At 38.8% G+C, this 21,400-nt stretch overlaps 2 protein-coding genes across 3 annotated transcripts; one reads left to right on the forward strand and one right to left on the reverse strand.

Annotated features, from left to right (window-relative positions):
* Positions 1-252: 252 nt before the first annotated feature.
* On the reverse strand, positions 253-19,918 carry LOC105283888 (sperm-associated antigen 6). 2 transcript variants are annotated; one of them, XM_020033144.2, is made up of 10 exons: positions 19,678-19,918; positions 19,235-19,497; positions 18,850-19,060; positions 18,568-18,746; positions 18,335-18,508; positions 18,112-18,264; positions 17,892-18,041; positions 17,617-17,775; positions 4,498-4,643; positions 253-521 (listed from the first exon to the last, which is right to left on the reverse strand). In XM_020033144.2, the coding sequence occupies exons 1-10, from the start codon at positions 19,700-19,702 to the stop codon at positions 377-379; spliced, it is 1,605 nt and encodes a 534-aa protein (XP_019888703.1). In that variant the 5' UTR covers positions 19,703-19,918; the 3' UTR covers positions 253-376. The 2 variants fall into 2 exon arrangements, with proteins under 2 accessions (XP_019888703.1, XP_011345323.1); XM_011347021.3 differs by lacking the exons at positions 19,235-19,497; positions 19,678-19,918 and adding an exon at positions 19,218-19,232.
* LOC105283887 lies at positions 3,403-13,436 on the forward strand. Its single transcript, XM_026974492.1, has 4 exons — positions 3,403-4,042; positions 4,159-4,411; positions 9,798-10,886; positions 11,745-13,436. Exons 3-4 carry the CDS (start codon positions 10,681-10,683, stop codon positions 11,845-11,847), a joined length of 309 nt encoding a protein of 102 aa, XP_026830293.1. The 5' UTR covers positions 3,403-4,042; positions 4,159-4,411; positions 9,798-10,680; the 3' UTR covers positions 11,848-13,436.
* Positions 19,919-21,400: the final 1,482 nt, after the last annotated feature.

The following is a 21,400-nucleotide window of genomic DNA, read 5'->3' on the forward strand; positions in this document are numbered from 1 at the left end:
CATACGATTCAAATCCGTGAGCATAACCCTATCGTCAATCTGTTTGAAGATGTCGCGCCCGGGCCGACCTCGAAAGGCTTGCCCGATAAAGAATTGGAGGGGTCATTGACCGAAAATTCGAGTCAAACGCGGCAACTAGAAATGACTCGACCAACAGCACGCAAGCGATTAAAAACGAATGGAGAGAGACAGAAGAAAAGAAAATAACTCGGAGCAATAAAATATTATATTTAACTTTAACAAACAATAATATCCTGATAAATGATTAAAAACTTTATTATAATCATACAGAAAGAAGAGAAAATTTTAACTACGACACGAATGCCCCTCACTATGCGAACGAAACAAATAAAACGCAGAATGTGATATTCTAGAATCATCCCTCATCGTTGTAAAGCGACGCCGACAAACTGGAATCTGTTCGGTCGGACGATGACCTATGACCAAATACAAACACGCATTTCGGTTGGTACTGCTCCACCGCTTCCAGAAGACTGTCCGGGTAACCGGGCGAATAGTACCTGAAACAATCGTAATTTATAAAATATACAGGGTGGGGCAATAACTATTACCACCTTAAATATCTTCGAATTTATAAGGTCCAGAGGAAAATTTATGGAATCAAAATTATACGGTACGAAGGGGGCTAACATATGGCGATAATCATTTTTGTCCTGGTGGAGGCGCTTCGAAGATATCAAGGTCACCTTCATTTTTTTTAATAGGTTCGGTATGTTTTTTTTCCATCATTTTATAGAGGAGCTTAAAACAAGTACGGAACTCATGACACAAAACTATTGAACAAGATTAAATGTAAATGAAAACGATAAAAAATACATTTTTATATTAAATGAAATTTACGTTCAAAAGATGTACGAAATGACGCTTTATTAGTATGTTTTGTCGGAATGTTTTGATTTTGGCATTCCTCATAAATGAGGATCAACTTGTTCTTCAAACGGATACATCGATGAAAATAAATAGTGACGTAAACTTATTTCAATGAAAACAAAGACCCTTTGAAGGCCATCTTAATAAGTTCACAGGATAAGATAAACATAAAAAGTAGTATCGATAGATAAGTCAATCGTGCAAGATGTATTCATTTGAAGAACAAGTCGACGTGATGGAGAATGATCTCATTTATGGAGAATGTCAAACAAATTCAGTGAGAGCGCAAAAGTTATACGCTGAACGGTATCCTAATCGCACTCAGCCTTCGCGTCGAACATTTAAAATCCTATTTATTTTCATCGATGTATCCGTTTGAAGAACAATTGATCCTATTATGAGATGCTCCTAATATGAGATAATGGAGTTTCTGCTAAACTAGTGAGCACCATCTGTTAATTCCACCATAAACTTATTACTCTTGGTGTAAAATGTATTTAGTGAAAAATTCATTGTTCGTTATTGCGTTTAGCTTTTGCAAGAAAAGGTTTGTGAAATTGTGAACATGTCAAAGGAACTTGAGGTAAGTCTTTAAACCTTGTTTATTATTGGGTCGTCCGGAAAGTTCGTGCCGATTTTAAAGGAAAATTCAAAGGCAACATTTTTTTATGTCGATAAATATTTATTGACTTATGTATGCACCATTTTGTTTCACAACCTTTGTCCATCTTTCACGCAACTGGAAGATTCCATTCTCCCAGAACTTCTTAGGTTTCTCGGCGAAAAACTCCTCAAGGTGATTTTTTATGTCGATCAAAGAGTTGAAGTTCTTGCCGCTAAGAGAATTTTGCAAAGACCTAAATAAGTGAAAGCCTGAAGGTGCAATGTCTGGTGAATACGGTGGGTGAGGTAGCACATCCCAGCCAAACTCCAACAATTTTTGTCGGGTAGTCAAAGAAACATGAGGTCTGGCATTGTCCCGATGGAACACGACGCCCTTCCTATTAGCTAATTCTGGACGTTTTTCCTGAATCGCTGTCTTTAATTCGTCCAGTTGCGAGCAGTACTTATCTGCATTTATCGTTTGGTTGTGTGGTAGGAGCTCATAATATAGGATTCCTTTCCAATCCCACCAGACACAGAGCATGACTTTTTTTGGACGAAGGCCGGCTTTCGGAGTGGTTAATGCTGGTTCATTTCGCTTACCCCAGGATCTTTTTCGTTCTACATTGTTGTAAATGATCCATTTTTCGTCACCCGTCACTAATTGCTTCAAAAATGGTACGTTTGCGTTGCGCTTGTACAGCGAGTCGCAGATGGAAATGCGATCCATTAAATTTTTTCGGCCAAATTATGCGGAACCCATACATCATAGCGACTTACGTAACCAAGCTTCACTACATGATCGTGGACAGTGGTTTTCGATATTTTCAGTATCTCTGCCAATTCACGTGTCGTGTAGCGCGGGTTATTCTCGATCAGTGTCTTGATTTGGTCATCATCAGTAGTAGAGGGTCTGCCCGAGCGTTCTTGGTCTTTAAGGTTAAAATCACCAGCTCTAAACTTAGCGAACCACTTACGCACGGTTCTTTCAGCTAAAGCGCCTTCTCCGTAAACAGAACATATCGAATTTGTTGCTTGTGAGGCATTTTTGCCTTTCCGGTAATAGAAAAGCATCAAGTGTCTAAAATGTTCTTTGTTTTCTTCCATCTTCAAAAGAGTACAAAACTGACACGAATCAATTTATCTGAAACAACTTTTTTCCTAAAGATGCGTTGAAATGTCACCTTTAAGCATATGTATATAAATCGTATGTTTTCAATAACATTGATATATTCAGACATGTTCTAACGCCATCTATTAAAAATCGGCACGAACTTTCCGGACGACCCAATACATGATAAAGAAATGGTTGGCAATAAATTCAGTATGCAATGATAGAGTAGAATCGTAGTAACAGGAGAATACGCGATTTGTTGAATTGCTTAATTGTAGAGGTTAGATTTCACGATCGCGGAACCGCTAGGCGCGTGGCTCGTACAATGAGATATTCAGGGTACTCTTAATGTGAGATAATTATTGCTCGAATATGAAGAGTATGTAGTGTAATACAAAGAAAGAAAATACTACGTTAAGGTTAAAGAAAAGTTAATACGAATTTTTGCGTATTTAATTTTTATAGAATCTGACTATGGAGGTTAGGGAAACGAGGAAGCGTTGACGGTGGAATCGTGAAGATTTGGCGAAGGCTGTGGCAGCAGCATTTTTATAAAAATATCTAATAAAGTTTTGTACTTGCAATACTGATGTATTTTGCACTTTTAACACCGATTTCTCAAGGTATCTTATACTAGGAGCACACTTTCTCGATCCTGCGTAAAGCTCTTTTTTCAAATTTTTTTAATTTTCAGAAAAAATAATATTAAAATTAGATTTTTCATTTCACCAACCTAAAGCTGATTAAATTCTCCTCAAGAGAACGTATTACATTTTTAAATTCTGCCTATAGATTTCCTTACATTCGGCAAAATCGATATGGTATCTCATAATCGGGGACTTTCCTCTATCATTTTGTAAAAAAGAGGCAAATAAAAACCTAGTTATTAGCGTTTCTTTAAAACATGGATTAAATATTTCGTCGATAATAAAAATAAAAAATTAAAATTTATAAAGTACATAACATACTTTTGTAGAAAGGAGACAAATAAAAACCTAGTTATTTTTATCAGCGTTTCTGGCATTTGAAACATGTAGATTAAATATTTCGTCGTTTCGTAAAAAAGAAAGAAAAGATGGATGAAACGATGGGGTTTTTCCGAACGCGGCATCAGCGTGACAAACCGCGCGAAAACGATAAATCGGGGCATAACGTTATTGATCCAGCGAGGCGCCTCGGAGCGTTGTGTGTTCGAATCGCGATCAGCTGTGACAACATGGCGGGCACGCCGTCTATCACTCGGCCGATTTAAATTAAGACACCGGGCGCGTCCAGAAACGGAGTCGCACAGTTATTTGCGCTCGCTGGCCGCGTAAACGACTACGGTGCGAGCCGGCTGGATCTTAGACAGACGCGCAAGCGGGAGACAAAGAGAGAGAGAGAGAGAGAGAGAGAGAGAGAGCGCGTGCTGGTCCCTCAACAATCCCGTCGCGCGTGAGTACCTTCCAAAAAGGGTTATGTGAGCAGCGAGCTGACAAGTCGCGCGATCAATCCGACTTACTAACAACGCTCGTCGCCCGTCAGAATCTAATTCGCCCGTCTTCTTTTAGAGATTGTACGCTCGGTTGCCCGATCATGCGTAAACGCAGAACGACTGTCCCTACTGTCACTGCTCGCCCTACGATAGCTCCGTTATGAATTAATTATTCGGTCGTAGCATTCTTTCGCTGCAAGATCCATATCTGCTATAAGTAAAATATCGTGCCCGTTCAGCGGAAATTATTGACGACCAAAGCGTGTGCGACGCACGGGGCAAATTCAAGAGAACGAGTTGCGAGTCGAGAGCGATATTTTCGAGCGAGTGTAAGTGACATAAATGTATTCCGATAAATTACATCGTGACGATATCTTCCTCTGTGAAAATTACGATGCACCAGGGGGGGAGTTACCTGACGATTTCCTCTGGGAAACAGCAATTGATGATCGTGATGTACTCGTAGAGCGTGGTACCGGGCTCAGCCTGAATTTCTTGCACCTTTTTCAAACCACCGGACGTCACAAACAGCCTCCTTGCTCTCGCATCGTTCGGCAGAATCTGCGCAGAAATAGAAAAGTTTTTACAACTTTGCCTTGGTCGATTGCGTAGCTTGACGAGTGAATCGGAATTGTCAGCACTCGCTTTCCCCGTGCAACGCGACCATCGGACTTAACAGAACAATTAGTCGAGCGCTTTTAAAAATAGACTCGCTGCGACTCCGTGTCGCAGAAATGTATCGGAGGCCTAGGAAACATCATTAGCAATCACCGTATCATGTGCTGCATTGTATCTAAGAATAAGAATAAGGTTTCTGAAACTTGACCTGCATCACGCTGTTCAGCGAGAGCACTGCCGGATGTGAAAGCTAAATTTATTTCTTATCTGGGATAATTCGAGATGAAAGTTTCAAATAATGATATCATAATAAATCAGCACGATTGAAAACAAATTATAAATATAAAAAATATAAATTTAGGTATAAATGTACACCCACAGAAAAGATTTCTGGACTTAATGCTATTACTCTTTAATCTATCATAAAATAACATCGCTATAGCGACAATCATATTTATTATTGAAAAGAAGCATATTTTAATCTTGAATAGAAAATTCCAAAATCTAGATTTAAATAATCTTGGTGCTGTCTCATTCATTTTCTCAGAAGGATTTAGATACAAATTTCTAGCAAGTTCACAATATTCTTGATTTCAGAATATTGTCAGATCTAAAAGACATCTTATTCTATTCTTCTAAGAGAATTTGTAGAATCTGCACAAAACGGCCAATATTTATGTGTTGCAATCGAAAATCGGGAAAGTGTTTCTGTTATTTACAATGAATAAGTGGAAATGTCTTATCTCGAATCTTATTTCTCAAGTATATTGTATATACTTACTTACATTTCCATATCTTTTAATATTTCTTGTAGAGTATTGCACTTATTCGTTGTAAATAACAGAAACACTTTCCCGATTTTCGATCGCAACACATAAATATTGGCCGTTTTATCCGAATAAAGGACGGCGCCGAGTCGACGAGCGACCGTGAGAAAATGATGCGTCGACATGGACAAAGCCTACTATAAAGTGGCGCTAATATCAAATTATTCTACATACAAGGATATATAAGCATAAATTTGTACATGTTACTCTTGTCTCGAGACAGTGAGACAATCTTATTTAATTCGAGAGAGAAGAATAGAAATTACTGATTTAAATTAAAACTTGTTTTATTTTCATATTTTTTATACTTGTAATACGATTAAATTAGTGAAGAATACTTTTCGTCTTGTTATCAGAAATCCTTTCTGAGGGTGCACGGATTAATCGCGATGTAATCATTGATTATCACTTGGCCTTCCATTTTCATACTTACCATTGGCATCGATCGTAACTCCAAGTTTGTTTGATTAAACTGTTTTGTCCTCCTGTTTTGTTTAGACATAGTTTACGCGATTACGTGACCAGTGTCTTTTATAACTGGTACACGACGATTGTCAACCCTCTCGCTACACCCACAGAAAAGATTTCTGGACTTAACGCTATTACTCTTTAATCTATCATAAAATAACATCGCTATAGCGACAATCATATTTATTATTGAAAAGAAGCATATTTTAATCTTGAATAGAAAATTCCAAAATCTAGATTTAAATAATCTTGGTGCTGTCTCATTCATTTTCTCAGAAGGATTTAGATAGAAATTTCTAGCAAGTTCACAATATTCTTGATTTCAGAATATTGTCAGATCTAAAAGACATCTTATTCTATTCTTCTAAGAGAATTTGTAGAATCTGCACAAAACGGCCAATATTTATGTGTTGCAATCGAAAATCGGGAAAGTGTTTCTGTTATTTACAATGAATAAGTGGAAATGTCTTATCTCGAATCTTATTTCTCAAGTATATTGTATATACTTACTTACATTTCCATATCTTTTAATATTTCTTGTAGAGTATTGCACTTATTCGTTGTAAATAACAGAAACACTTTCCCGATTTTCGATCGCAACACATAAATATTGGCCGTTTTATCCGAATAAAGGACGGCGCCGAGTCGACGAGCGACCGTGAGAAAATGATGCGTCGACATGGACAAAGCCTACTATAAAGTGGCGCTAATATCAAATTATTCTACATACAAGGATATATAAGCATAAATTTGTACATGTTACTCTTGTCTCGAGACAGTGAGACAATCTTATTTAATTCGAGAGAGAAGAATAGAAATTACTGATTTAAATTAAAACTTGTTTTATTTTCATATTTTTTATACTTGTAATACGATTAAATTAGTGAAGAATACTTTTCGTCTTGTTATCAGAAATCCTTTCTGAGGGTGCACGGATTAATCGCGATGTAATCATTGATTATCACTTGGCCTTCCATTTTCATACTTACCATTGGCATCGATCGTAACTCCAAGTTTGTTTGATTAAACTGTTTTGTCCTCCTGTTTTGTTTAGACATAGTTTACGCGATTACGTGACCAGTGTCTTTTATAACTGGTACACGACGATTGTCAACCCTCTCGCTACACCCACAGAAAAGATTTCTGGACTTAACGCTATTACTCTTTAATCTATCATAAAATAACATCGCTATAGCGACAATCATATTTATTATTGAAAAGAAGCATATTTTAATCTTGAATAGAAAATTCCAAAATCTAGATTTAAATAATCTTGGTGCTGTCTCATTCATTTTCTCAGAAGGATTTAGATACAAATTTCTAGCAAGTTCACAATATTCTTGATTTCAGAATATTGTCAGATCTAAAAGACATCTTATTCTATTCTTCTAAGAGAATTTGTAGAATCTGCACAAAACGGCCAATATTTATGTGTTGCAATCGAAAGTCGGGAAAGTGTTTCTGTTATTTACAATGAATAAGTGGAAATGTCTTATCTCGAATCTTATTTCTCAAGTATATTGTATATACTTACTTACATTTCCATATCTTTTAATATTTCTTGTAGAGTATTGCACTTATTCGTTGTAAATAACAGAAACACTTTCCCGATTTTCGATCGCAACACATAAATATTGGCCGTTTTATCCGAATAAAGGACGGCGCCGAGTCGACGAGCGACCGTGAGAAAATGATGCGTCGACATGGACAAAGCCTACTATAAAGTGGCGCTAATATCAAATTATTCTACATACAAGGATATATAAGCATAAATTTGTACATGTTACTCTTGTCTCGAGACAGTGAGACAATCTTATTTAATTCGAGAGAGAAGAATAGAAATTACTGATTTAAATTAAAACTTGTTTTATTTTCATTTTTTTTATACTTGTAATACGATTAAATTAGTGAAGAATATTTTCCGTCTCGTTATCAGAAATCCTTTCTGAGGGTGCAAAGCCTCGAATTTATATAGTTTTTAAATATCTCTATTTTTATGTGCCACGCTTTTATTTAAGCATTAATTTATTGATCGATTCGTCCAGCATCGATCACCATAATTGCCGCAACTGCGCAAATCGCCTCCGTGGATCGGCATCGAACGTGCGCAATTCATTGTGTTTGTGATCTTAATTCTGACTCATCAACCGGTTGCTTGCACGCAATTGAACGCTCGCGTATTAGGCCTCGCTGTTTGCAACAGTGTCGATAATGCAACAACGTGGCAATATTTTTCTGTGTGCAAAACGTCACTTTGTACGTCACGTATAAATGAAATGATAAACGTAACGAAGGAAGGGAATTTACCGGAGAGAGGCAGTTCTCAGGAAATTTCCTTCATTCCGAGTCGTAATAGTGCGTGCAACCTTAGTCACTGGTCCTCCACCGCCGCATAGCCTAGCATTCCGTAAACAACACACATATCCGTTATTAATAGCACCAATTTTGACGCAGTATTTACCACAGAGAACGGCGCGCACGCTGCGCAGTTCCGAAAACAACATAAAAATAATTTATGTCCACATAAACATATAACATATACACGCAGACGTCCTCGTAAATAATTTCGATACTCTTGATATATCGTTCAGCGCGATTGTTCGCGCGATCCACGATGTGATTGTTCGCATAATATCACGATAGACTTATTATATTGTTTGTTTGTTTAACCTTTCGTGGTTACACTTCTAGAAAATCACGTAATGGTCACATGAGGTCCAATAGACCCCATCAACTTTAAATGGTTGCCGTGTTTACACTATTCATTCAATTTGAATTACAAAATTACATAATAAATCTGAAAGCTTGTATAACAAGGAGAAATAGGCTTTTTATGCAAATTTTAATTGTAACATAACTAAAAAAATTCACGAATTTAGAAATCGTGAAAAACCGAGTTTTTCACTAAAAAAATTATAACTTTTTAAATTTTTATTATTTTGCGATACAAATTTAGGGTCATATTGTGGAGATGTAATACTTTAATTTAAAAAATAGTGTTATAATGCACGTTTCAAAAAAGGTATTTATTTTCAGACTTAAAGTGGATCATTTTCGAGATAAATGAAATCTACAATTATGGAAAAATAAGTGTACCCAGATAGCAGAGAGAGTTCAAAAAGAATTCATTTGTCATGTCACCAATTCTGAGTTCATTTTCAGATGCAAAAAGAGTTCTTAGAATTCTTTTGAATTCTTTTTGCATCTGAAAATGAACTCAGAATTCGTGACATACAAGTGAATTCTTTTTGAACTCTCTCTGCTATCTGGGTATTTATATAACATAAAACATTATTATTCTTACAAGTATTGTTAATAATTATTTGTATTTTCAATGTCATTCAACAACGAAGTTTGAAACTCACGACTCCGTAAATCATATGCCATCTATAAGTGTAAAAAAATGCTTATAACCTTTGTAGAAAAAAATTACTCGGTCTTTAAACTTGCACTTACGTTTTTCCACAGATAATATGTGCGAAAATCACAAAAACAAAATTTTCCAAATTTTTGATACCAGATTACAAGTTGGTCACACAGGAGGTCCGGAAGACCCCAGCACGCGGGAAATGTTATTTGAATAATTGCTATTTCTATACTAGCGCGCTGCGGGCGATACCTAGTATTAGAACGGAAAAAGAGTACTTGAAGCTACCGGTAAATGGCAGTAAAAAGTTAATTTTCAATTTAGAACAGAAAGACATAAAGCCTTGAACTTTCGTTGGGGTCTTTTGGACCCCGAGTGACCACGAAGGGTTGAAGTTATCGTTTCGTCTCATGGTTTCATTTCATCTATTTGCAGCCTATTGCTTGACGTTGGATCATCAGCGCAAAGCTGCATCGCTGATATGTAGCTGAAGACTTGCTGCAACACCGCGTGTTATCAACATCACGTTACAACACCGCACTCGATGGCAAAACTATCAGAAACATCGTTCGTCGCAGTTTGAGCCAAGACTGCCGATCGGCCCGACAATTTCAGGAGGAAACGACCAATCAACCGACAAACAATCAATTTCTACTGGCTTCTTTACACGCCGCATCCGGCCCCCGAGGTTTGACGTCGCCTGCCGCCACGTAATATTTCAACCGAATGCGCGCGCCCGAGGATTGCGAAATCGCTACTGCATATCGCCTTTTCGTAGGGGAACCGGAAACCAAACCGCCGCAAACCCGATGTGACTTGACTTGAATCGCGACCGACGATTCGACGATTAAAGGGGAAGCTTACACTTTAAGAAGATCGTTGTACTGATTTATCACGCTGCGCTTTAGCGTCGTTTAAAGTTCAGCGTTCGGCAAACAGAGGCCTGACAAGAGAGCTGCTTTAAATCTTCGCGCAGCCGTGACAGCTTGAGTGACAGAACGGGCGTTATCTCTACCGTTCTCCCAGAAATTATATCTCGCTCATTTGTGCGCGCGTGCACCGGCGTTTCTATAAAGTCTCCTCCGTGAGGTCTCTAATCGGTTTTCCCGTGACGACTACTCTAGCTACTTCAGAACCGAATCGTCGCAATCAGCAGTGCCATTTACAGAGACTTTCAAGAATATTCTAAAGCGAACGAAATTTGTGTTCCGGACGAATCGTGAAATTTATTGATCATAGATTTGTAAATAAGAGAAAAAGGAGTAGAAAACAGAATACACGGGTGTGCTACAAAGAAACGTCGGAGCTGGCAAGCAAAATGATAAACAATCAGCATTGTGTGATCCTCAACACTGGCGAGACCAATAATTATCATCAACCAGCCTCGGCCAAGCCCTCTGTTGTCTCGGTGTCGAGTATCGACTCCGATGTTAGCGATAGGAGGGACGTACGGGAAGAACTGTACGCCGGCATCTTTAGGAGGCACAGGAAAACTATATTGGTATTAGGCAGTTTTCTCAAAATGTTAAAGATGAATCGGAACATGAACAATTACGCTAGTATTAAACCCAATGACGAGACAGATGAATAAGCTGATATCGCCATCGTTGCGTCTGTCTAGATATTTCGGAGACTTTTTTTCATGCAACTCTCGTAGGAAATCCAACTGAGAGGAATTCTGTAAATAAATTTGTATATTTGCAAAGATTTTTTAAAATATCAATTTAAAGATGAATCGATCATACAGGTTTCGACCATGTAAAAAAAGAGATTTTTGTACAGCATTACTACAAGAGGGAAAGTATATTGGCTCTTAATTATTCTAATAATTATTACGTATAATTAGGATGCGATCCAGTTTTAATATCAAAGTATCTAAAATTCTTATTTAATAACTTATTTTATCGTTACTTTCGAGACTCTTCTTATTTATTTATATATTATATCTTTATTTTTTTTCTACATCCTATAATTTCACACAAAGAGAAAATAAAAAATTGTTCTCCCCTCGGTAAATACCAAGATCAATTGAAAACAAACTGCCAGTCGGAAACATATACATATAAATAAAGGAAAAATTCTTATATATCTATGAATCGTTACGAAAATGCTGAAAAAAATGGAAAAAAGTAATTTATTCTGCAACACGGAGAAAAAGAGAATGTGTAAATGTGCGTGAATGAGTGAGAGAGACAAGGAGAGACTTGTCTCCACTGAGAAAATTAAGTTCTATCGCCGACATATCTTTTCAAGTTGTCGTCATTGGTTTTAATAATGGTTCTAACAACGGCTAACGTGTAATGTATGATGATTTCTCATGTACTTGACAATTAATATTGCAATATTTATTAGTCATAGAGAAATATAAAATATTACATTAAGCATCTTTTTTGTTTTGCAGAAATATTTGGACAGATTGCACGCTCTAAGCCGAGTATACGCCTTACTTGCTTTAAAATTTGAGAGCAATCCAAAATTTTCGTAAAAGCGTTCTATTTTTCTACACATTTTGTCCAGTAAAGGACACTTGCAACTCGAAGTTTACTAATTTCACTATAATTTATCTCATATATATTTTATGTTAAAATAGGACGTCTATATTTTTACGTCTTTAGAAACGGTGTAAGGTTCTTTGTCCTTTGAAATTATTGAGTTTTCAAACAATTATGCACTTTTTAATATTGCCGATATAATCTTACAATTAGAAGAACCCAAGTCGACATTTTAATGTATACTGCAATTACTGTCTGTGTTATTGTTAACGAGCTTAATATTTATCAGACCGAGAGATATATATAATATATATATATACATATAACTGTGAAGAGGCATATATAACAGAAGAAATATTGTTTATCAACAGTATAAGTTTGTATAATAAATATGGACTAACGCGAATATATCAAATCATTATTATTTATTACCTTAATATTTTCACGACTTTCTCTGATTAATCATTAATTACCACCATTTGTTTTCTAATCACTCTTGGTCCATATCTAAAATTGTTTTTATTGTACGATTTGTCTTTGTACCAAATACTGCCATTAGAGGGTAAATCACGATAACGATAGACGCAAATAGTAAGCAGCTTGGAGAGCAATTGTGCGTTTAACAATTTCCTACCGGCATAAACCTGAACGAAAATTTTCTAAAAACGAATTCGCGTGACGTCGAATACGTGTCTCTGTACTTGGCCGAATCACGCGTGTCGTAAGACTGAAAATGTGCTCTTTTGGAACGTCGCACGTGCTCGTATTATTTTAGAGGAAGCATCGAGCGGAAAGGAGGGCGAGAACTTCTCATGTACTTATGGATTTCTAAATTGCCGTTTTATCGGAGCATGTATAACGCACACGCGAAGCATGTATCAATGTGTACTGTAATTCATAACGACGGCACATTGTAAACGTATTCTGTGCCTGCGTCAGACGTGGTCGAATCGGAGAAATTATCTGTTCTCGGGACAATTGGACGAATCGGAAGATGAAGTGGCTGGACGTCCGGACATGGAGATGAATCGAAGGATGTATCATTTGCGTGAATGCTGCACTGTACAACGTATCGTTATGTATGTATCGCGATAAATAAGACTTTAGTAAGCTTTAAAGGTTCTTTGGAATTTTAAGACTAACAAATGCGACTAGCGTATGATAGTTTCCACGATTTGACGAAGGAAACATTGCGCGCCTTACAAAAACCGCTTGCGACCAATTTTTAAGTAGAGCGAAAATTTTTATATTGGTATAGCTTCATCGGATTGCTTGCATATATCTTTAAGTATCGCTACGACGACGAGACGGACGTTGTTCTCGCAACGTCAACTGCGAGACGAGATTTTAAATGATAAGGAAAAGAAAAGGATTATAAGAGATACTTTTTCTGTAATATCTTGATTGTCGTGATTCTACATGATTTTTGTAACAAGCTACGTTTCTAAATGCGTTAGTGTGTTTTAGACGAGGAGAAATTTATATTATCACTTTGTATCACGCGAGAGAGAGAGAGAGAGAGAGAGAGAAAGAGAAGAATGTGTACGTCAAACACACAATAAAGTATTCATATTCCATTTAACAAATCTTTAGATCCGCCGCTCTGATTTCATCATCTATTAGGAGTGTGATTTAGTTTTGAGGGTTTTGCAACAGATGGCTGTAGTGTCAGTTTGTTCCAATAGCTGTTTCCGATAGATGGCCGACGGGATGACATGAGTGATAACGGCCGACGGAGCTGATCGGAATATTTGAGCCTTTTGTTTTTGCATAGAAGCATTTTGAGTATTATCTCTGGCTTTCTGACGTCCGAAGGTTGTCGGACGGTGGAGGAGGTAACTAATATTTCTTCCATAATTTCTGCGACAGTTAAGGGTTGAACAATCAGCATCTTCTTCTCACCCGCCCGATGGCGGGTGAGTTGCAACCGTACGATGTATATTACGACGAATCAAGTAGTCAGCCAATTCTGGTAACGGAAGAGGATATTGTGGAGGTCCAGGTAGAAGTTACTTCGAATATCGAGAGACAAACTGAGAAGATGGAGGTGGAGGAATCTCACCGTGGTGTCAAGAGAGGCCCGAAATGTGATGATTTACAGAATGAGGCGTAAGCTAAGTCGGCGAAAAGAGAAGCACCAGATCATAACAAGCAGCTCGTTCCAAACAAGAGGAAAATTAACGAAGTCAATAAGACGGTAAATATACCAACGGATACCCAGGGGAGACCTAACAAAGGAAACGACATTCTGTATTTGAAAACGGACACAGGCCCCTTTCGGGCAATTTTATCATATAGGAAAATTGACAAGGAAAACCCTCCAAAGCCTTTGTCAATCTTAGAAGTCGGACGTAACCTATATAAAATGGGTATTAAATATGATTATGTGGAGAAATGCAGTAGATACAGGTGGCAGATCTGTTTCAGTAATAGGTCTGCAGCGAATGATGCTATTTTAGCTGTTTCCGATAACTGTTGTTTCTTACGGTGTTGACATTATCCATGACATTCAGTAGCATTATAGCAATAGATGCAATAACAGTCGTGTTTGTATCATCGTAAAAATGCAACTTCCGAAAGAGCATTTTCGACATGCGTTGCTTTTGTTTTTTAATCAAAAGAAAACTGCGGCTGACGGTTATAGAATTCTTGTGGAAACTTATGGTGATTCTGCCCCATCAATTAAGACGTGTGAATACTGGTTTAGACGCTTTAAAAGTCGTGATACTGATGTGAAGGACAAAGAACTCTCGGGACAACCAAGAAAGCTTGAAAATGCAGATTTGCAAGCATTATTGGACGAAAATCCAACAGAATCCACTTCAGAACTTGCCAGAGCATTAAATGTTGATCGTACAACAGTTACCAAACATTTACATGAAATGGGAAAAATTCAGAAAGAAGGGAAATGGGTTCGATATCAATTATCGGAAAGTGCCATTGCAAACCGGTTGAACATTTGCATTTCGTTGATCGCCGGGCAAAAAAAGAAGAGTCTTTTGTCTCGGAGTGTTACTGGGGATGAAAAGTGGATCTATTTTGATAATCCGAAACGCAGAAAATCATGGGTGGATCCAGGCGAACCATCAACGTCCACTCCGAGACGCAATATTCACGGTTGAAAAGTAATGCTCTGTATTTGGTGGGATAGTGTACTATGAGCTGTTAAATCCGCACGAGACTGTCACGGCTGATCGTTATCGACACCAATTGTACAAGTTGACGCAAGCATTGGACCAAAAACGACCACCAATTGCGAGCAAACGACGGAAAGTGATTCTTCGTGACAACGCTCGACCTCACGTTGCGTTATCAGTGAAACAAACACTATTAGAGCTTGAATGGCAAGTCTTCTCCGGACATTGCTCCATGCGATTATTGTTTGTTCCGGTCGATGCAACACGCTTTAGAGGATACACACTTTCATAATTTCGAAGAAGTGCGAAAATTCGTCGATGAATGGATCGACTCAAAAGAAGAGTCATTTTATCGTGGTGGAATCCATCTCTTGCCAGAGCATTAAATGTTGATCGTACAACAGTTACCAAACATTTACATGAAATGGGAAAAATTCAGAAAGAAGGGAAATGGGTTCGATATCAATTATCGGAAAGTGCCATTGCAAACCGGTTGAACATTTGCATTTCGTTGATCGCCGGGCAAAAAAAGAAGAGTCTTTTGTCTCGGAGTGTTACTGGGGATGAAAAGTGGATCTATTTTGATAATCCGAAACGCAGAAAATCATGGGTGGATCCAGGCGAACCATCAACGTCCACTCCGAGACGCAATATTCACGGTTGAAAAGTAATGCTCTGTATTTGGTGGGATAGTGTACTATGAGCTGTTAAATCCGCACGAGACTGTCACGGCTGATCGTTATCGACACCAATTGTACAAGTTGACGCAAGCATTGGACGAAAAACGACCACCAATTGCGAGCAAACGACGGAAAGTGATTCTTCGTGACAACGCTCGACCTCACGTTGCGTTATCAGTGAAACAAACACTATTAGAGCTTGAATGGCAAGTCTTCTCCGGACATTGCTCCATGCGATTATTATTTGTTCCGGTCGATGCAACACGCTTTAGAGGATACACACTTTGATAATTTCGAAGAAGTGCGAAAATTCGTCGACGAATGGATCGACTCAAAAGAAGAGTCATTTTATCGTGGTGGAATCCATCTCTTGCCAGAGCATTAAATATTGATCGTACAACAGTTACCAAACATTTACATGAAATGGGAAAACTTCAGAAAGAAGGGAAATGGGTTCGACATCAATTATCGGAAAGTGCCATTGCGAACCGGTCGAACATTTGCATTTCGTTGATCGCCAGGCAAAAAAAGAAGAGTCTTTTGTCTCGGATTGTTACTGGGGATGAAAAGTGGATCAATTTTGATAATCCGAAACGCAGAAAATCATGGGTGGATCCAGGCGAACCATCAACGTCCACTCCGAGACGCAATATTCACGGTTCAAAAGTAATGCTCTGTATTTGGTGGGATAGTGTACTACGAGCTGTTAAATCCGCACGAGACTGTCACGGCTGATCGTTATCGACACCAATTGTACAAGTTGAAGCGAGCATTGGACCAAAACCGACCACCAATTGCGAGTAAACGACGGAAAGTGATTCTTCTCCGTGACAACGCTCGACCTCACGTTGCGTTATCAGTGAAACAAACACTATTAGAGCTTGAATGGCAAGTCTTCTCCGGACATTGCTCCATGCGATTATTGTTTGTTCCGGTCGATGCAACACGCTTTAGAGGATACACACTTTCATAATTTCGAAGAAGTGCGAAAATTCGTCGATGAATGGATCGACTCAAAAGAAGAGTCATTTTATCGTGGTGGAATCCATCTCTTGCCAGAGCATTAAATGTTGATCGTACAACAGTTACCAAACATTTACATGAAATGGGAAAAATTCAGAAAGAAGGGAAATGGGTTCGATATCAATTATCGGAAAGTGCCATTGCAAACCGGTTGAACATTTGCATTTCGTTGATCGCCGGGCAAAAAAAGAAGAGTCTTTTGTCTCGGAGTGTTACTGGGGATGAAAAGTGGATCTATTTTGATAATCCGAAACGCAGAAAATCATGGGTGGATCCAGGCGAACCATCAACGTCCACTCCGAGACGCAATATTCACGGTTGAAAAGTAATGCTCTGTATTTGGTGGGATAGTGTACTATGAGCTGTTAAATCCGCACGAGACTGTCACGGCTGATCGTTATCGACACCAATTGTACAAGTTGACGCAAGCATTGGACGAAAAACGACCACCAATTGCGAGCAAACGACGGAAAGTGATTCTTCGTGACAACGCTCGACCTCACGTTGCGTTATCAGTGAAACAAACACTATTAGAGCTTGAATGGCAAGTCTTCTCCGGACATTGCTCCATGCGATTATTATTTGTTCCGGTCGATGCAACACGCTTTAGAGGATACACACTTTGATAATTTCGAAGAAGTGCGAAAATTCGTCGACGAATGGATCAACTGAAAAGAAGAGTCATTTTATCGTGGTGGAATCCATCTCTTGCCAGAAAGATGGGAAAAAGTTATAGAAAACGAAGGAAAATATTTTGATTAAGGTATTCATTCATTATATTTAAATACATGCGTTTTTGAGCAAAAAAAACCCTCAAAACTAAATCACACCCCTAATATTATTTATACGAATAAGGTAATATAAAGCTGCTAAGTAGTTTTCGATGGAAAATTTTTCACTAAACAAAATAGCAAAATCTCACCTTGCTAAATTGTCCCAGGACGTACCTCAAGATGTTAGGAGGTACGTTATGCAGCAATGGCTCCAGGGCCTCCATGTACGTGCACTTTTGCAAGATCTGCTTCAACGCGGTGTTACACTTCGTTTTGAGATCTTCGGAGCTCTTCGAAGCGTCGTGCAGCTATTAATCGCAACAATGTTAAGTTACAAAAGAGCGATAAAATCATAAGATATTTATTAGCTAATATAAAAAATAATTTATTAGCTAACATAGAGTGACCTAACATTCCTTCATACCTGCAATAACTTGGGCAGCATATTCGCGACCGCGACTGCTTTTGCGTGCTCGGGAGTGTGCTTGCCAATCTGCCCGATCGCCCACACGGTCACCGCCAGGATACAATCCTCCGTTTCCTCTTGCAGGACGATCGCTAATTGGACGACACCCTACGTAAAGTGGTTGCCTTGTAACGTTACGTCAAACGCGACTATCGAGCGTTACTGTTCTGTTTTGTACTTTCGATTCTATCACGGCTACTGCTAGCTGATCCGAATGACCGGCAATGTAGCCGAGCGCCATGATCGCCGGCAACCTGCTCGCCGATTTCGACGTCCTGATCAATTCGATAAGGGCAGCGATACCTCCGGCGTTTACTACGAGCTGCGCCAACTGAAAGCACGTGTCATTATCGAAGACAGAAGAATAACAGAAAGGGGGCTTTGTCGAAAGATTCTCCTACTTCCAGTGTGTGTTTGCAGACTTCCCTGGTCAAGATCGCTGCGACCCTACCGACATTCTCGTCCGGATGCGCCATGTGCATCAGAACATCCGGGAAGACCTCCGCCTCGACCACGGCCTCCGCCAACTCCACCGAATGCTTCGCTACGCTGCTCAGCGCTAACAACGCCTGCCGCTGTGAACGTTACGCGCGTTCGTATGTTGTAATATTCATTGTAATTTACAGCAAATCACCTTTGCCTTGGGATCAACATTGGCCAAGGTTTTCGCGAGGAGGGAAATTGCACCGGCGTCAACCACCGCTTGCGCGAGTTCGGTGCTGTGTTTACTTATGTCGCTGATAGCGGACGCGCTAATCTGCTTGATGTACAACTCGGGCGCTTGCAGGCACAATACAAGAAGCATTACTGCACCTAATAATCAGATATAATAAAATATTGTTGAATATTGTTAAGCGTCGATAAGCAGAATCTTCTTGCATTTATTATGGGAAATATTAAAATCAAATTATTTTACCGGCATCCACCGTTGCTTGAGCCAAATTTTTATTATGCCTCGCAATGTAGCCGAGCGCCCAGGCAGCTGCCTCTTTCACTCCGGGATCGAAATCTTCCAAGCATTCGACTATACTTTGCAAGCCGTCATTGTGCACTACTATTAACGCCGACTCCGGCGAGTGCTTCGCTATTGCTCGTAGGACGAAAAGTGCCGCTTTCTTGTAAAATTTCTATAACAAGACACGGTCCTTTAAAACATTTGCATTCAAGTATTCTTGCGCGCAAAAAGTTTGCAATATTATCGAACAGGATAGATGAAATTTGTCAGAATGGAAAGATAAAGTGCTTCAGACCGGTCTTATGCTCTATCAGAAATAAAATGCTTACATTTAAGGAACTCATACATTTTGTTTGTCAATGTTCTTCAGTAACTGTGACAATACGTCCCTCCTGACAACGGCGTGTGCAAGTCTGCTATTGTGATTCGCCAGCTTGCCTAAAGTTATCGCTGCCATGTGCTGAACAGACGGCACAGCATCTGCTAATAAAGGACGTAACAGGTCTATCGCACCTGCTGCTTCCAGGCAGTCGATATTGTTCGGCTTCGAGGATAGATCCGCGACAGACTGCACGAAGGACAACCGCGCCTTTTGGTACTGATCGAAAACTAATAAAGAAATAACTGCATAAAGTAAGGAGTTACGTTATTAACGATAAGTAATATCCCAAGTAGCAAGGTGACGTCAAATGACGTTGTTAAGACGTCATTGGACGTCATTAAAACGTCACCTTGCTACTTGGATATAATCGATATTAACTAATTTATTTATTTATTCTACACGTGTACCTTGTAGGATCGTGCGCGCTGTCATATTAATTCACCAAGAACTGTCGAGCAGGCACATTGCATTTAAACGTCAATTACCATCATTATACAATTTATAACACTTATGACACGCAATGATTATTTTGACAGTTCCTCGCGGGCTGTCGACTGTTTAAAAACGAAAAATTGCCGCTCAAACCTGGAGTTATGAATGTATAGATAGGCAAAACCATAGACATAATAAGAATAGACCGAGCGTGAAGCGCAAAACGTGAAGCACAGCTAGAAAAGGACGGAAGTAGGTGGAGGATCTCTTTCTCTCTCTGTTCGCGTCTTCCCCACTCTCCGCTCTTACCCCCACTCTTCTTTCCTTAGAGAGAGAGAGCAATCCTTCGCCTGCTTTCTCTCTTTTTCTACCTGTGATCACTGCCAAGTTGAGAACACGCTCGGTCTATTCTTACTATGTCTATGGGCAAAACCGAGTGAGCCATGACCTGGTAATAATAATCATAATCACCGAGGCCCTAAAAATCTCGATTTCCAAGCGCCGATGTTCATAAATAATTCTTAATAAATGCAAAATGTCTTGTATAATTTATTATTATTATTGCATAATATAATCATAAGTTGTCTCTCGTTGGAAAACCTCCCACAATTCACAGCGCTACTGACATTTCTGAGTTGGAGCATCTAGATATTTCTGTATCATGACTCCGAGTTTGTTCAACTTGTTATTTCTTTGACTATATACCTATGGACTGCTAATGGGCAGCCATTGTGCGACCCAAGATCTCAGCGCCACCAGGTACCAACGGCCAAACTAAGAACTAATAATCATATATTTCGTGAACATTGTTTTAAGAATATAATATTCACATTCTCTTATACTGCAATATAAAACAAAATATTCATGGTCATTGTATTAATATGATTTTTTAAATGCTTTTTGAACAGTAAAATTGTTGCACTTTTCATGTTAAATTGCAAAATAACTTCAACTTTTTTTCTTACTTACAATAAAGCATTAGGTACATGAGAATGTAGTACAATAAAGTATACTTGAGAGGAAAAAATTAAGAAAATAAAAACGTAATCTTAAGAGACTAGAAATCAGTTTTATTATACACTAGCATCCCCCGTCACGCGGGCTTCGCCCGCGATATTACGTGTAGAATTAAATAAAAACACATTTTACCCCTTCTCACCCGTTAGGGGTGGAATTTCGGAAAACCCACCCTTAGTGAGCACCTACGTACTAGTAGGAATATACCCTTAAAATTTCAAGTCGATAGATGCAGTGGTTCGGGTTGCACGTTGGTGAGTCAGTGAGTGGTAGTTGGCTTATATATGTATAGATTACACTTACTACCCTTTGAACAAAATTAGTTTTGTAAAATCTTTACGGACATATTTTATTGGGTCGTCCGGAAAGTTCGTGCCGATTTTGAAGGAAAATTCAAAGGCAACATTTTTTTATGTCGATAAATATTTATTGACTTATGTATGCACCGTTTTGTTTCACAACCTTTGTCCATCTTTCACGCAACTGGAAGATTCCATTCTCCCAGAACTTCTTAGGTTTCTCGGCGAAAAACTCCTCAAGGTGGTTTTTTATGTCGATCAAAGAGTTGAAGTTCTTGCCGCTAAGAGAATTTTGCAAAGACCTAAATAAGTGAAAGTCTGAAGGTGCAATGTCTGGTGAATACGGTGGGTGAGGTGGCACATCCCAGCCAAACTCCAACAA

This window comes from Ooceraea biroi, chromosome 13 (genome assembly GCF_003672135.1).
Source record: "Ooceraea biroi isolate clonal line C1 chromosome 13, Obir_v5.4, whole genome shotgun sequence".
Lineage (NCBI taxonomy): Eukaryota > Metazoa > Arthropoda > Insecta > Hymenoptera > Formicidae > Ooceraea > Ooceraea biroi.

Excerpts from the sequence above, each read along its gene's own strand:
- LOC105283887 (XM_026974492.1), top strand. The coding sequence starts at position 10,681 with ATGATAAACAATCAGCATTGTGTGATCCTCAACACTGGCGAGACCAAT. Across the intron at positions 10,887-11,744 it reads TTAGGCAGTTTTCTCAAAAT|CATCTTTTTTGTTTTGCAGA; the intron begins GTTAAAGATGAA and ends TATTACATTAAG.
- LOC105283888 (XM_020033144.2), bottom strand. The coding sequence starts at position 19,702 with ATGACAGCGCGCACGATCCTACAAG. Across the intron at positions 18,747-18,849 it reads TCAAGCAACGGTGGATGCCG|GTGCAGTAATGCTTCTTGTA; the intron begins GTAAAATAATTT and ends TCTGATTATTAG. Across the intron at positions 18,265-18,334 it reads TCTGCAAACACACACTGGAA|TTGGCGCAGCTCGTAGTAAA; the intron begins GTAGGAGAATCT and ends ACGTGCTTTCAG.